The sequence below is a fragment of the Gopherus evgoodei genome, chromosome 21, assembly GCF_007399415.2.
Source record: "Gopherus evgoodei ecotype Sinaloan lineage chromosome 21, rGopEvg1_v1.p, whole genome shotgun sequence".
NCBI classification, from domain to species: Eukaryota; Metazoa; Chordata; order Testudines; family Testudinidae; genus Gopherus; species Gopherus evgoodei.
In genome coordinates this window covers 12,163,207-12,180,796 of record NC_044342.1, presented here as the reverse complement: position 1 = coordinate 12,180,796, position 17,590 = coordinate 12,163,207, and the positions used below count along the sequence as shown (strand labels likewise).

General features: G+C 48.3%; 1 protein-coding gene across 1 annotated transcript; it reads left to right on the top strand.

Annotated features, from left to right (window-relative positions):
• The first annotated feature begins 6,290 nt into the window (after positions 1 to 6,290).
• Positions 6,291 to 9,426, top strand: LOC115638260. The gene is made up of 4 exons (XM_030539845.1): positions 6,291 to 6,433; positions 6,839 to 6,914; positions 7,868 to 8,006; positions 8,718 to 9,426. The coding sequence occupies exons 1-4, from the start codon at positions 6,367 to 6,369 to the stop codon at positions 9,357 to 9,359; spliced, it is 924 nt and encodes a 307-aa protein (XP_030395705.1). The 5' UTR covers positions 6,291 to 6,366; the 3' UTR covers positions 9,360 to 9,426.
• Positions 9,427 to 17,590: the final 8,164 nt, after the last annotated feature.

Genomic DNA, 17,590 nt, shown 5'->3' with positions numbered 1-17,590 from the left:
ACTACCCTGACAGTTAGGAACTTTTTCCCAATGTCCAACCTAAATCTCCCTTGCTGCAGTTTAAGCCCATTGCTTCTTGTTCTATCCTTAGAGGCTAAGGTGAATAAGTTTTCTCCCTCCTCCTGATGACATCCTTTTAGATACCTGAAAACTGCTATCATGTCCCCTCTCAGTCTTCTCTTTTCCAAACTAAACAAACCCAATTCTTTCAGCCTTCCTTCATAGGTCATGTTCTGAAGACCTTTAATCATTCTTGTTGCTGTTCTCTGGACCCTCTCCAATTTCTCCAATTTCTCCACATCTCCTCATGCACCCTTGCAACCTTGCTTACCCTCAGTAGTGAGATATTGGCTTCCATAACTCCTGCCTGTGGAAAATGGTGGCAGAACTTACAATATTGTCTCTAGTTGCCTGCACTGACCCCCTTGAAACATTACTTATACTCTGCCTGAACTAGAATGCCATGTTTAGGGAGTTCTCCGAGATGTGTGCTGTATTTTACTTTAATGATTCAGTGTTGTTCATGTATGCTTCTGTGTATTGTTTCTTGTGTTTCGGCAGATGTGGCCTTCAGGGGAAACCCCTACACACTGGTGGAACACCTCTGCCAAATAAGGAAGAATAGCAAGGAGGACATGTTCTGAGAAGTGCTCGAATCCTCTGAGGCAGAAAAAAAAGAGAATGCAGGGAGTGGAAAGAAATGGAAAGGTGGGAGAAAAAGGAGTCAAGAGTCAGTTCAAATGACCCATGAGCAGATGATGAAAGTCATGGAGGAGCAAAGAGATGCTGAAGTGTATAATCACATAACAGTCAGAACAGATGTGTGCCCGTCCACTTTCCCCCTGCAGCTGATACAGAACTGCTTTCCCGGCCCTCCCCAAACTTCTTCCACATTCCTTTTAACTTTCTGGAAGATGTCGGTATCCCATTCACTCCACCTCTTCAGACAGCTTCCAAAATGAGAGCTGGACTGAAGCGCACCGGTGATAGCCTCCAATGCTCAGCACTGCTACCTCTGTTCCCACCAAGACTTTTGTGTGTGTTAATTGGTGTGTAATAAAAATAAACTCTCTGAAAGTTAATCAATCTTTATTTGTGTCCTACACATAATGATTGCAGCTGGTAGTAAAACATATACATGCAGTTTAATCATTTGCATACTGCTAATCCCACTCAGGAATCACCACAAGTGTTAGGAAAACAAACAAAATTCAGATCAATGAAGCATGGCAGATTGCTGCTTAGAAATACTCATTGCAGGTTCTCATTCTCAAAATGTTGCCTCAAAGCCTCCCAGATTCAAATTGTCCCCCATAATAGTCCTGGTATCTGGTTGCTCAAAATCAGCAGCCAGGCAATCTGCCTCAGCACTCTACCCTGGGCAAACTTTTCACCCTTAGTCTCACAAAGATTATGGAGAGTGCAGCAGGCAGCTTTGACCATTGGAATGTTTTCCTCATTTAACTCAACCTGCCATAAAGGCAGCACCAGCGCACTTCCCAAATACACATTCAACAGTAATTCTGCACCTACTCAGCCTGTTGTTGAAGTGCTCCTTACTTCTATCCAGGTTCCCCATGTAAGGCTTCATGAGCCATTGGAGTAAGGGGTGCACTGGGCCTCCAAGGATCACTGTGGGAATTTCAATATCCCCCACTGGAATCTTCTGGTCTGGTTAGAAAGTCCCTGCTTGCAGCATTCTGTACAGGCCAATGTTCCTGAAGATGTGTACATCATGCACCTTCCCGGACCACCCCACGTTGATGTCAGTGAAATGACCAGGGTGATCCAAAAGCTGCCTGCAATACTATAGAGAAGTATCCTTTTCTATTGATGTACTCCATTACAGGATGGTCCGGGGCCAAAACTGGAGTATGTGTGCCATCTATTGCCCCTCCGCAGTTAGGGAATCCCATTTCTTCAAAGTCATCCACTATTTCACGCACACTGCCAAAAGTCATAGACCTTCGTAGCAGGATGTGATTAATGGTCCTGCACACTTGCATTAACGCTGCCCCTATGGTCAACTTCCCAACTGCAAACTAATTAATGACTGAGTGGTAGTAGTCTGGAGTCACCAGCTTCCACATTCTGATTGCCACATGCTTCTCCACCAAGAGGACAGCTCTTGTTTTGATGTCCTTGTGCCACAGGGTTGGGGTGATCTCCGCACACAGTTCCAGGAAAGTGACTTTCTGCATCCAAAAGTTCTACAGCCACTGCTCATCATCCCAGACCTGCATAACGATGTGATCCCACCACACAGAGCTTGTTTCCTAAGCTCAAAAATGAGTTCATCGTGTGCAGCTGCTCCATGAATGCTAAAAGTCATCTGGTGTTGTTTTTTTCCATGGCACACAGCAGGTCAGGAAACACTGATTCCTGTTCAGATTGGGCACTTATGATATACTTCATGACCACCATGTGTTAATGACAGTGACCACAACAGTAGAGAGCAGTGTGACATCCATCCATCCATCCATCCATCCATCCATCCACAGATGGCAGGTGCATGATAAACTGGGGCTGTTAAAAAACGCCACAAAAAGCATCTAGAAAACCATGGAATGCTGGGACAGAAAATAATGCATCATGGGATGTTGAGTGTGCAACCATGATGCACTGTGATCCACTCCACCTTCCTACAAATCCCGCTTGCAGAAGATGGCCAGTAACATAGTGGGATAGCTACCCATAGTGAACTGCTCTCACTGCTGATGCTAGAGCACCAAGTGTGGATGCGCTCTGCTGACAGAGAGAGTGTAGTGTGAAGATGCAATAGTGATGTAATTATAGTGCTTTTTCACTGTTGACATGAGTTTTGTTGACAAAAATCTGTACTTTAGAAAAGGCCTAAGACATGTTCCAAGTCTGGGGAACAGCTACAAACCAGTTCCCCTGAGAGGAAAGGAAAACTGACACCTCAGCATAGTGCCAACAAAGTCAAGAGGACCATCATCTGGTTAAGTGGCCATTTTTGGTGTGTAAGGGGGAAATCTACAACTTGACAATGAAACAGCTTAGAGTTCCCATCCACAAAGGCTTTCTGTCTTCTGAATCTCAGCTGCAGATCATAGAATATCAGACTTGGAAGGGACCTCATCTAGTCCAATGATCTGCATGAAGCAGGGCCAATCCCCAGACAGATTTTTTACCCCAGTTCCCTAAATGGCCCCTTCAAGGACTGAGCTTATAACCCTAGGTTTAGCAGGCCATTGCTCAAACCACTGAGCTATCCTTCCCCCCTCCAAAGATGAGAATAAACCATAAGAAGGGAGAGCAGACACCCATATTATCTCTACTGTTCTTTACCTACAGCATTGACAAAACCTGAAGAACAAAGAAAGTAGCATTGGACTGAGGAGAGATCTTGACTGATACAAATTCAGCCAATAAGACAGCAGTAATGTGTGGTGAGAGAGACCTTTGCTTTGAATTCACTTAGCTTATTAAGTTAGGCATTAGTTGTGTTTTGCCTTTATTTTCTTGTAACCAATTCTGACTTTTATGCATCATCACAGAATCATAGGATTGGAAGGGACCTCAAGAGTTCATTTAGTCCAGTCCCCTGCACTCATGGCAGGACTAAATATTATATAGACCATCCCTGATGAGTGTTTCTTTAACCTGCTCTTAAAAATCTCCAATTACAGAGTTTCCACAACCTCCCTAGGTAATTTATTCCAGTACTTAACCACCCTGTCAAGAAGTTTTTCCTCTAATATGCAACCTACACCTCCCTTACTGCAATTTAAGCCCATTGCTTCTTGTCCTGTCCTCAGAGATTAATGATAATCAATCATAATAGAATATCAGGGTTGGAAGAGACCTCAGGAGGTCATCTAGTCCCATCCCCTGCTCAAAGCAAGACCAATCTCCTAGCAGATTTTTACCTCATTTCCCTAAATGAGCCCCTCAAGGATTAAACTCATAGCCCTAGGTTTAACAAGCCAATGCACAAACTACTGAGCTATCCCTCCCCAATTTTTCTACCTCTTCCTTATAACAACCATTTATGTACTTGAAAACTGTTATGCTCCCCCTCCATCAATCTTCTACTCTCTAGACTAAACAAACCCAATTCTTTCAATTTTCCCTTATAGGTCATGTTTTCTAGACCTTTAATCATTTTTGTTACTCTTCTCTGGACTTTCTCCAATTTGTCCACATCTTTCCTGACATGTGGCAACTAGAACTGGACAGCATTTTCCAGTTGAGGCCTAATCAGCACAGAGTAGAGCAGAATTACTTTTTGTGTCTTGCTTACAACACTCCTGCTAACACATCCCAGAATAATGTTTGCTTTTTTCTCCAAACGGTGTTACATTGTTGACTCATATTTAGCTTGTGATCCACTATGACTCCCAAATTCCTTTTCGTAGTACTCCTTCCTAGGCAGTCATTTCCCATTTGCTATGTGTGCAATTGATTGTTCTTTCCTAAGTGGAATACTTTGCATTTGTCCTTATTGAATTTCATCCTATTTATTTCAGACTATTTCTCCAGTTTGTCCAGATCATTTTGAATTTTAATACTATCCTCCAAAGCACTTGCAACCCCTCTCAGCTTGGTATTGTCCGCAAACTTTATAAGTGTACTCTTTAGACAATTATTTATATTGTTTATGAAGATTTTGAACAGCACCAGACCCAGGACTGATTGATATGCCTTTCCAACTTGTCTGTGAACCACGGATAACTACTCTCTGGGAACAGTTTTCCAACCAGTTATGCACCCACCTTATAGTAGCTCCATCTAGATTGTATTTCCCTAGTTTGTTTATGAGAAGGTCATGCAAGGGAGTATCGAAAGCCTTACTAAAATCAAGATATACCACATCTACCTTTTCCCTCCATCCACAAGGCTTGTTACCCTGTGAAAAAAGCTATCAGGTTGATGTAACACAATTTGTTCTTGACAAATCCATGTTGACTGTTATTTATCACCTTATTATCTTCTAGCTGTTTGCAAATTGCTTAACTATTTGCTCTATTATCTTTCCGGGTACAGGAGTTAAGCTGACTGATCTGTAATTCCCCAGGTTGTCCTTATTTTCCATTTTATAGATGGGCACTATATTTGCCTTTTTCCAGTCTTCTGGAATCTCTCTTGTCTTCCATGACTTTTCAGAGATGATTACGTATGGCTCAGATAACTCCTCAGTCAGCTCCTTGAGTATTCTAGGCTGTGTTTCATCAGACCCTGTTGACTTGAAGACATCTAACTTCTCTAAGTAATTTTTAACTTGCTCTTTCCCTAAAAATCTTTCCCCACTTACAATCTATGATTTTATTGTAAATAAATTGTGTTTTATTGTTTTAACTAAACCAGTGTGTTCGTATTGAAGTGTTTGGAGAACTCCATTTGGAGTAACAGGGTTTGTTCATATCATTTTCTATTACTAAAATGATGACTTGCTCTGAGCTTGTACTGTCAAGTGGGTGCTGGGCAGTAAAAGACACACATTTCTGGGGGAAAGTCTGGGACTGGGAGTTTCCTGTGTTTCCCTGCAGTGTAATTCATGGCTGGCTGGCTATAGCACTCATGCAATTTAGCTGGGAGTGATTTACATGCTGTGTGTGGGCAGACCAGGAACAGTTGCTCTCACAGCAAAGCAGTTTAAAAGGCATCCCAGGCTGGAGAATTGAGCGGGGCAATGTCACAGGGCTCTGCTGACCCAGGAGTTAGTTTGTGTCCTGAGGAATTACCCAAATGCCCCCGGCTTAGATTCTTGTTCCTTGCTAACCCCTCCTTCCTACCCCTGCTGGTTAATTTCACTCCCTGCTTTGTAACCCTGCAATGAATAAAACCGAAGGTACAAAAATCTAAAGCGTCCCCTTGCTGGGAATCGACCGATGGCCGCCCTCTGACTGAGGCCACAGCAGGACCCAGTCCCCTTATCTACAACAACAGTGAGGTGAGAGGAGGAGGAGGCAGTGAGCAGAGTGGTTAGAGAGCTGGGTCTGTGAAGACTCAGTGTTAGCCACACTCACCCCCACCCATGCTGATGGAGAGGGGGAGGGGTCCGTGCAAGCTCCCGCCAGAGCTCAGCTCCGCTTCAGGTGTGCTGGCCCAAGAGGGGGGGGGGCAGCTCCCAGCTGTTCTGCAGCCCCAGCTGTGCACATCTGCAGAGGGGACACCTTGCCTTATAGGGACCTTGTCCTCTGTATGTTGGTCGGAGGAGTTGGGGGAGGGGATTGGTTTGCAGACACCAGAGCCTCTCGCCATAGGTCCAGGACATCCAAGGGCCCCTGCTTGACACCGGCTCCCCACAGGAAGGTTCTGACACTGAGGTTTCCTACCCACCAGCCAGATCTATAAATACCCTGGGGCTCTACCAGAAGCACCATCCCTGTTCCTCGACAGATGCTAAGGATGCTTCTGCTGCTCCTGCTCCCCCTAGCCATTCTCCTGCCCCTCGGGGCTACTGCTGGTGAGTCGGGGGAGGGGGGGGCCATCAGCCCACTGGGGAGCAGTTTGAACCCACCGAGCCAGGCTGGGCAGCTGTCACACTGGAGGGGACCCTTTCTAAAGGCAGGAGGCTCAGATAAAGCACCAGTGGCTCCCCAGGGCCAGGAAAATCTGGGGGCAGCTGGTCCCAGGAGAAATCACCCAGAACAGATACAGCAAGGGATGGTTCCCTCAGCCACAGGTCAGTGGGTCTCATCACAGCCTTGGGGGCCTTGGGGTTACAGAGGCTGCAGCTGGTATCACCAGGGGAAGCTAACCTTGCCCTCTGCAAGACCCCTGACTCTCTTGGGAGGGGGATGTCTGCCAGAGGAGACCATTGGGGGATGGGAAGCACAGCCCCACAACAACCCCTGTGTGACCCTTCCAGACACGCAGGATGGAATGGACCAGGGGGTCCTGATCCCAGAGGACTTTGTGCTGCCAGTCGCCCACTCTGACTCTGGGTAAGTCCCTCCCCCTGGAGCCCTGCAGCCGTGTGTGTGTGGGGGGGGGGGGAATATATGCCCTGGGAAGGGAAAGGGGGTTCCCAGCCCAAAAACTTCTTCAGGATTTCCAACATTTGCCCCTTCTGTGACAAGAAGAAACCACATGTGTGGGGTAGAGACACACACCCCCGTTACCCCAAGGATTGGAGCAGTCCTCTGGGAGGTGGGAGACGTGTTTTAACCCTCCCACCCCATATAGGGAACAAGGACTGGAACCCATAACCGGTGTCTCCTAAGTGAGGGCCAGATCCAATGAGCTATGGTGGGAGGGGGATTCAGACTCCCCTGTTGAAGCTGCTCCACTGTGTACAAATAATTAGCTTGTCACTGGGCCACAGCGAGAGCGAATGACTCTGCAGCCTAGTGGTTAGCACATCTGCCTGGGAGAGGGAGACCCAGGGTCCAGCCCCCTGCTCCAGTGACCCGTGACTTTATCCACAGTGGAACAGCTTCAGCAGGAGAGATTCAACGAGACCACCGCAGGCTGTCCCCTGGCTCCGTGATTGGGTGGGGGGAGCCCAGCTCTGAATAACCAGGAACTAGGGTCTCCCAAACACACACTAGGGGACAGATGTGGATCCAGGTCCCTTAACGCCTGGACAGAAGGCATCAGACACCATGGGGATGGGCATGGCGCAGGAACAGACCAGGGTGCGGTGTGACGCCCAGAGACAGAGAGAGGATGGGCATGGAGGGGAGGGAGGAGTGGGCAAATGAGACCAACGCACCGATTCACACAGAGCATCATGCAGCTGAGTGTACACCTGCCTGGATCAGCGCAGAGCCCTGGGCCAGCAGCTGAGAATGGAACAGGTAGGGGCAGGTGGGAGGCAGGCAGCCGGGTGGGGAGATGGTCTGGAATGGGGGCTGTACTCCCCTCCATGTCACCACAATCAGCCTCTACCCTTCAGCCACATCGTCCCCCTGCTCAGTGCCCACAAGGCCGATCGACGGGACCGGAGCCGCCCACAGATCCAAGTGCATCCGAAGAGTCACCATCAGGTCTACACCAATGGGCTATGTGCCAAGGCCCAGGACCTGCTGCTGCAGGTAACGGGGGGCAGTGGGGAATCTGCATTCACAGCAGATGGGAGCCAGAACTGACCCTGACCCACTGCAGTCAGAGGTGACTGTGGATTGACCTCGGGGAGTTGGGAGCAGAATTTCAGTAAAAAAGTGAAAGGAAGTTTAAGTGAGATCTGCACGCTGGAGTCCCATGTTCTATCCCTGGCTCTGGGTGGGCAGTGGGGTCTAGTGGTTAGAGCAGGGGGGTTGGCAGCCAGACCATAGTTGCCAAACTAGTCAAATTGACATTATGAGCAAGCTGGGGTTGTGGCCAAGGCTCTCCACAGGAGTTTAGGGGACCTGAGTTTCATTCTCTGTCTCTTAGGATGGAATTTTCAACCCCCCTACAAGAACCTCGAGATCAAACCCTGCTGTATTCCCATGGGATTCGAGCATTGCAGTGGGAGTTGAAAAGCTGAGGGTGAATCTCTGTGCCTTGGTTTCCCCAACTGTAACATGGGGATAAGAACTCTTTCTCAGTCTGCTTTGCCCATTTCAAGCGTAAGGGTTCCCCGCTGGATCTATGCAGTGCCCCGCACAATGTGGCCCTTAGCTCGTTGGGGGTAATGAGAGAGGCAGGGCTTTAGGGGTAGAATGGCTAGCAGGGGGAGGGGTTCAGGCCCAGGAGGTGTTATGGAGGAGGAAAATCCCCACCCCACGCTGTCTCCATCCATCTCCCCCCTCTCCGCGCTGCAGGTTGATCCAGTGACAGACACAGCCATGGCCCTGAGAGGACCCCACCCTGCGCTCCTGCTACCGCTCGACCTGCTGTCTGGTTCCTTGGGCTTGACTGGGGAATGTGACAAGTATGAGCAGTTCATGAAGAGGCACTTTGATTGCCCTAAGACCAGTAACATCCACGAGACCTATTGCAACTACATGATGAAGGAACGCAACATGACCTGCAAACGCATCAACACCTTCATCCACGCCCCTGAAGAAGACATCAAAGCCATTTGCAAAAAGAAAGGGATACTCGACAAAGACAGCATCTACAAGAGTAATACAACCTTCAATCTCACCGTATGTAAGCTGAAGACTCAAAATGGCCAGTCCTGTACATATGAGGAAGAAGAAAAGACTTCCAAGATTTGCGTGGCTTGTAACAAAGAGCACCTGCCTGTGCACTTCGAAAACACGACACCAGCAGCACCTATGTCTCTAGAGAAGATCCAAATCCATCTGGGTCGCACCTCGACTGGGCTGTCCCATACCCACATGGAGCGCAAGCAGAAAGTGGCTCTGAAACCTCAGGTGGGACAGAGAGCTGAGCACAAGGAGGGACAAACAACCGAATCGAACCTGTATGGCTCCAGCCAGCACAAGCAACCTGCCTAAATGGGGAACCTCCCTGCTACCCGTAGCACCCATTACACAGTATAGCTAACCCTTCCCCACCCCCACCCTCTGCTGCCCCTAGTGCCCATTATACAATAAAGCCACCCCTTCCCCGCCCCCACCCTCTGCTGCCCCTAGTGCCCATTATACAGTATAGCCGCCCCTTCCCAGACCCCACCCTCTGCTGCCCCTAGTGCCCATTATACAATATAAACCCCCCCTCTCTGTCCCCACCCTGTGCTGCTCCTGGTGCCCATTATACAGTACAGCTGTCCCTTCCCCACCCTCACCCTCTGGTGCCCATTATGTAACACTGTCATCCTCATCTATGAGCAGGGCCCTGAGATGCTAGGGGGATGCCATCAATAAATAATCAGTCCAGCACTGTCTGGGTTGGTAAGGGAGGGTGGAATAAAGCTTGTACCGGGCTGAGCCCTGGATGCTGTTACTGGGCTGGTTTCTCTTGCTGTTCCCTGCAATAAAAAGCATGATTGCAAATGCAGTACGGCTGGGTCGGCTTTTGTGTGGAACTCGATGCAGAGAAATTAGACTTCTCTCTCTCTCTCTCTCTCTCTCTCTCCCAGCCGCTCCCTACCACGACCACTGCTGAAGGGAGCATGGCTAGGAGGTATTGGGAAATGATTTCCAAGTGCCTTCTCCAGTCCTCAGAGATGTCCTCACTTTGATGTGGCTCCCATGTAGGGCACCGGGCTGGCTTAGTTTGGCAGCACCTGAGTCTGTCCCCCGGCCGGGGTTCTGCTTCTGATCTGGCCCCACATTTGGGGGACTAGGGAACAAGTATTTGTTAAAGGGCTAGTCAATTCAGCAGGGAAAGGTCTAACACCACCCAGTGGCTGGAAGATGAAGCTAGACAATTTCAAATTGGAAGTAAAGCGTAAACTTTTACCAGAGAAGTAATTACCCATTGGCACCAGTTACCAAGGGTGCTGGTGGATTCTCTATCACTGGTTACTTTTTAAGTGGAGGCTGGAAGTTTTTCTGAAAGCTCTGCTCTAGAGTAAGGGGATCACATTTCCTGAAGTAAAAGCAGGATGGACTGGGATTCGCTTGAGCCCCCTGTGCAGGGCTCACTGGGGTCGCCACCTCTCCCCCTCTCCCGCCACCCAGACCTGAGCAGCCCAGCCCATGCCTTGGTATAGATGCTGCAGTGGATAGATGCTACAGGTAGGGTAGATGTTGCCCTCTGGGGAAGGTATGCCAGCATTTCTGGAGCAGGCCCCGCTGCATTGTGGGCAATTCTTATGCCGTAGTGCGAGGGCTGATGCCAGGGAATAGAAGGGGTTTCAAAGACCCTTAAAGTCCCTGGGCCGTTCCCCAGATCCAGCCCCTTCTTTCAGCTGAACTCCACTCTGCTTTGGCAGGAGGAATCAGCGACAGGGGATCCAGGTGTTTTCTTAGTGGAACTTCCTAATTTACACTGGACACTCAAGTCCTGGAGCAGAGGGGTCACAACAGCAGGCAGGAAATGCCCCCGGGCCAGAAATCCCAGCTCTGCCCTAAGAACTGAGTCTGGTTAAACAGATTCAGGCAGACAGCAAACTCCCGGGGTGGGGGGTGGGAGGTGGTGAAAGTTTCTCCGTTCCAGCTTTTTTCATGCATTGAAAAAAAAGTGTCAGCTCATTAAAATTGCAAGGGGGGAGAACATGTCTGCATTTCCTCCAATAAATTCACTTTTAATCGGAAAATAGAAAGTTTCCAGACTGACCCACTGAGCTAGAGGGGGAGGGGTAGGCTTAGTCTCCTCTGTTGACACTGCTCCATTGTGTCTAAATAATTACACAGTAACAGAGCGAATGACTGTAACTCAGAGGTTAGTGCACCCACCTGGGAGAGGGGACCCAGAGTCCAGTGCCTCCTGCTCTAGTGTCCATTTTCCTGTTTGAAGCTGTGGATAAGGAGAGATTCAGCGAGACCCATACAGGCTGTTCCCTGGCTCTGTGTTTGCCAGGTAGAGGAGAAGCTCTGCTCTGAATAACCGGGAACTGCCATCTCCCAAACACACACCATGGGAGAAACGTGGAGTCAGGTCCTTTAATGCCTGGCCAGAAGGCATCAGACACCATGGGGATGGGCGTGATGCAGGAACAGGAGAGGTTGCGGTGTGAGGTCCAGGCAGAGAGCGGAGGGAGGTCACAGAGGGGAGGGAGGAGTGGACAGACACACCATTTCGTACATCATCCGTGCACAGAGCGTCCTGTACCTGAGCGTACATCTGCCTGGATCAGCGCAGAGCTCCGGGCCGAGAATGGGACTGTGACAGGTTTCACTTGCATGAATGGTGTGGGGAAAGTAAATAATGAAGTGTTATTACTCCTTCTCATGGCACAAGAACTAGGGGTCACCAAATGAAACTAACAGGCAACAGGTATAAAACAAACAAAAGGAAGTATTTCTTCACTCAACGGATATTCAACCTGTGGAACTCATTGCCAGTGGATGTTGTTAAGGTGAAAAGTATAACTGGGTTAAAAAATAATCAGATAAATTCCTGGAGGATATGTCCATCTATGACTATTAGCCAGGATAGGCAGGTTTGGTGCCCCCAGCCTCTGTTTGCCAGAAGCTGGGAATAGGCAACAGGGGATGGATCACTTGATGATGACCTGTTCTGTTCATTCCCTCTGGGGCACCTGGCACTGGCTGCTGTCAGCAACAGGATATTGCACTAGATAGACCTTTGGTCTGACCCGTATGGCCATTCTTATGTTCTATGGTAAAAGTGGGTACAATAGTCTCTGTCACAGCTCTCATTTTGGAACAATGAGGCTGGCATGGTTAAAGTGGAAAAACATAATCTGAAAAAACCTTTCCCTTGCAGACAGGCCCTAAAACAGAGAGTGGGCTGTGTGTTGTGTGTCCTTTTTCTCTAGTGTTGTGTTCCTATGGCTAAATAAACCATACTGTGGCTTCCAGGAGACTGTTTTGGGTCACTGAATTCCACTGGCTACACAGAAGAACGGCAAGTGCTGAGACCAGGCTACAAATGGTTAATAGCCCTGGGCCTGGTCTGATAGTGGGAACATTGTGAAGTTCCCATGGTACCAGGCCTGGCACCTGACCTGCTGTGCTCACAGAGAGAGCAGGGGTGCTACTGACTCTGGAACTGTGATGCCAACTAACAGCTTCAGGGCACCTTGATTCCCATCCCAAATCTCCAAATCCTCCCTATGCTTCATCTGGCATCAGAACAGCAGATCTAGCTGTCAGCCACCATGGGGGCCCTGTTACACAGAGCCAGCATGGCCTGAGGGGAGCGAGTGGAAGGGATGCTGTAGCTCCCATGGGCAGTGTGACGATGTATCTCATAAGGCTTTATGGAAATATGCTTATGAATATAGATGACATAACTGGAATATGTTCTGTGCTACATATGCCATGTAACATATCTATGTAAAGGTTATGATCTGCTGACTCTATTAATCCTATTTGTATGCATGGATCATTTTTGAATTCGAAGTTATGAATATTGGCCAAGTACTGGCTTGATTTCTAAACAATCTTAGAGCATTTGGTCAGTTCCTAGAAAAAAGAATTTGCAAAGTTAAGTGTCCAGTCAGGAAGCACTTAAGGAACAATGCATCTTGGAATGCTCCAATCCACATAAGAAGTCTTCCTGGGGACATTCAAGATACCATGTGAGCAATGGCTTCTGCCTGTAAAAACTGTGAGTCATGCATGGACATGTGACTTGCCCAGGTGACTCCAGAACTCCATCTTGCAGCTGGACTTTGCATAGGAGTAAGGAGGGGGTCTCCACCCACAAGAGAAAGTCTACTTAAGCCCATGGGAGACCTCTTTGTTTTGTAGTTAGCTGGCTAAAGAGAAAGCATCTCCACCCCCAAAGATACCTGAAAGAAACTGGAATAAAGGACAGTGATTGCAAGGGATGTGAGTGATTACTGGACCTAGATTTAAAGGAGATTAGTCTGTAAAAGGAAGCATTCTGGAACTGGTAAGGATTTTATCTGTATTCAGTTGGATTAGACATAGACTGGTGTGTTTTATTGTATTTTAGTTGGTAACTCACTTTGTATGTCTGTTACTACTTGGAACCACTTAAATCCTACTTTCTGTATTTAATAAAATCACTTTTTACTTATTAATTAACCCAGAATATATATTAATACTTGGAGGGGGAAAACAGCTGTTCATATCTCTCTGTCAGTGTTAAAGAGGGCAAACAATTCATGAGTTTAGCCTGTATAAGCTTTATACAGGGTAAAATGGATTTATTTGGATTAGACCCCATTGGGAGTTGGGCATCTGAGTGTTAAAGACAAGAACACTTCTGTAAGTTGCTTTCAGTTAAGTTTGCAGCTTGGGGCAAGAAATTCAGACCCTGTGTCTGTGTTGGAGCAGATGGGTGTGTCTGGCTCAGCAAGACAGGGTGCTGGGATTCCCAAGTTTCCAAGGCAGAAAAGCAGGGGCAGAAGTAGTCTTGGCACATCAGGTGGCAGCTCCCAAGTGGGGGGTTCTGTGATCTATCCCGTCACAGTGGCATAGTCGGCAGGATCTATGCACAGCTGATTGCTCTGAGATACTAGTAGTGATTTTAAGTGGAGAACAGACAAAGTGGTTACTGATTTGTTGTTTTCTGTTTGCTTATTTCAGGTAAGGGAAGTAGGGGTAGAAAAGAAAGCAAAATAAATAATATTGAAAATCAGAAGAAGCTAGAACTATACAAGTTACAAATTGCCCAGAAAGGCTGAACACTGGGAACGTCTCTGTTAACTAAGCCCCTGAGCTGAGTGCATCTCAGTTTCAGTGAACTGCAGATGTGTGTGGCCCAGCCTCTGTGTCTGTGCGGAAGCTGACTGGAATGTCTAACTTAGTAAGACAGGAGAGGAGGGGGGTGCCTGTTCTAGCAGGAGGGGGTTCTCTGTGGTATCCCAGCTCATCGAGTGACAGTCTCAAGGGAAGACAATTGGAAATTGATGTGCAGTTTGCCCGGGAAAAGGCTGCCCACCAGCAAATCCTGGACTTAAAAGACAAAGCAATTAAGACCCAGAAGCAGGAACTGGCTGTAATGGAGTGGAAGAGGTGCACAGATCCATGTATCCTGAAGCTGGAAGCTGGTGAAAGAAGGTGACTGCTGCGGTGGGAACAAACCCCAAGGACTCTAGCTGGAAGCAAACCCAACCTGAGTGAAGCAAGGGTGGGATTTTGCTGGCCAGTGAGAAGTCTTTCATAGCTGGTAGCTCTGAGCCTACAGCTCGATCAGGGTCTCTTTCTCTTTTCAGGGACACAGGAGTGTCCGCACCAGAGGGGAGCCCCAAAATGAATTTTAGGTATACTGCCTCCGCCATGGTCAGTTGTCCAGGTCTCTTTATGCAAAAGATCTCTTGTAAGGTATCATTACAAAGCTTATAATCTACTGAGTGTGGTTATCCTATGTGTATAAATGTACCACTCTTGTATCTGAAACTAGAAATATGAAATAAAACTCTGAGGGCCAATTGTCGTTATGCAAAGTGTGGGCCATTATTGGTGGTTTGGAATCTTGATGATTCCCATTAACTAGGACAATTGTCTGCAGATGGGTGTGTTTTATCTGTAAGTCTTCCTGTAGGCGTGTGTGCTGGCAAGTGGGTAATGAAGTCTTGCAGTGACATGCGATCATCTTTAACCTGATGTCTTTCCATGGAAAAAGAGGGGGCGGGAACCCAGAGGGACAAAGGATTCCCACCTTATGCAAAAGATATATAAATAGGTGGAACAGAACAAAGAGGAGAGCCATCATGAGGAATCCCCTAGCTACCACCTCAGCTGGAACAAGGGCTGTACCCAGGGCCGGTGCAAGGATGTTTCACGCCCTAGGCGAAACTTCCACCTTGCACCCTCCCTCCCTCCACCCGCACCATGAGGCCCCCCCTGCGGCAGCTCCCCCCCTCCACCCGGAGGCATCCCCCCCTTTGTGGCAGCTCCCCACCCTCTGCCCTGAGGCACCCCCCCGCCCCAGCTCACCCTGGCTCCGCACACGAGCACCCCGAGCACGCCATCGCTGCTTCACTTCTCCAGCCTCCCCACCCTGCGTGCCGCCCCCCACCCTTACTTGTTGCAGGCAGCCCTCTCTGTGCTCCCCAGTCCCAGCTCCCTCTGCCTAAATGTCGGCAGTGACCGGGGCGGCCCAAGATCCGGCTGTCACGGTAGGAAATGAGCCCCTCAAATGCCAGCGCCCTAGGTGACTGCCTAGGTCGCCTAAATGGTTACACTGGCCCTGGCTGTACCAGGGGAAAGGATTGTGCCCAGACTAGGAAGGCATCCAGTGTGTGAAAGAAATATTATCGGTACTCAATTGTAATACTGTATTAGGCTTAAATTTCCGTGTTTTACTTTATTTTGCTTGGTAACTCACTTTGTTCCGTCTGTTACTACTTAGAACCACTTAAATCCTACTTTCTGTATTTAATAAAATCACTTTTTACTTATTAATTAACCCAGAGTAAATGATTAATACTGGTGGGGGGGGAGGGAACAGCTGTGCATCTCTCTCTATCAGTGTTATAGAGGGTGAACAATTTATGAGTTTACCCTGTATAAGCTTTATACAGGGTAAAACGGATTTATTTGGGTTAGACCCCATTGGGAGTTGGGCATCTGAGTGTTAAAGACAAGAACACTTCTGTAAGCTGCTTTCAGTCAAGTCTGCAGGGTCTTTAGAGCAAGTATGTAAACTACGAACTGGGGTGGGATTTGCAAACAATCTAGGGGATTTAAGTGCCCATTTCTCAAGAACAGTAATTGTTCCAGTCCCGTCAGCAACGCGCACACGCACACACAGAGCCGGGCTTCTCCACTCCAGCAAGGGGACACACCCTTTGGGGTTCCCATCACTGCACATAAAATGTTTGAAGGCCGGCATAACCTGTATAATCTCCCCGATGCAGTTCCCAGGGCTGGTCTCTAGGAGGCGACCTACCTGATTGGGACAAAGAGGCAGCGCTTTGCCAGAGCCTGCAGCACAATCCCGAGATGTTGCAGCAGCTGCAGAAGCACAGCAAGGCGGACAAGGGGGCACTAACACCCGCTAGCGCGCGGAAGGGCAGAGCATGTGATCCAGAAGATTACAAACACTTCTGGGTCCATGCCCCTCGTGGTCCAGCACAAAAGAAACCGTCACAAAAGTCAAGGATGGACAACTCTGAGATGTTCAGAGACTATCACATGTAAATATCCTGCTTCTAAATAATAGCAATTTCCTGGCTCAACTGTGAGGGAGGTGGCCCATATCATTCAACACCCCCCCCCCTTGCAACAGCAGACAAACAAGGGCCAAATAACCACCTGGTGTAAAGAAACAGCCACACCCACTGGAGAGCTGACCCAGTGACATTAATGGAGCAGCACTGATTGACACCAGCTGGGATCTGGTCCTTATTGTCTGTTATGGCCACTTGTCTGCCTTATAAATCAGCTCTGAATCTCTGTGTGTGAATATTCTGTGTGGTTGCTTCAATGTCACGCCTCGTTTATTGTAACCCTGAAGGCTGTTCAGTGACTGGATCTAATCCGACAGCACAGGGACGGTGGTCCCACAGGAATGGGAACTATAATGTTCTGTGTTTGTTTCCCTTTTACGTGATTGTCGCCCTCCACTTACGGTTTGAATTTGCATGGCAGGGGAAAGAAGAACAAATATCAAAGGTATAAACCATTGGAAGAGCACTGAAGAGTTAGGACCCCGGGGTTCTGTTCCTGACTGGGTGACCTAGGATCAGTCACGTCCCCTGTCTCTGCCTCAATTTCCCCATCTGGAAATTGGTTATGACGATGCTTCCTTAATAAAGCTTTTTGTGATCCACTGATGTGAAGTGTTAAGGAAGAGCTGGGGATTGTTAATCTATTAATGTGACTAGCTTTGAAATAGTAAAAGAAAGTGCTTGAAAGGAAGACTCTTAATCAGTACCCTGGGTCAACAGAGAAATAAAAGTCACTGAAATGACTACAACAAACTAAGCCCACTAAGGAAAGGTTAAAACGTAACGTGTTCTGCACCATTGCCATCTCCTGGCTATCGGTGGAAGTAGCAGGGAAGCAGAGGGAGCAGGTATCTGAGAGTCCATTGGCAAGTGTCGAGTAGGGTAATTGGTGGGGTTCCCCCTCCACCGGCCCCTGCACACGGGGTGTAGATCTGAGGCTGCCGTGTGGCTCCTCCCAGTTTACTGAGTCCATCTAATAAGCTGCAGAACTGGCAAAGTGCATCCGGGCCC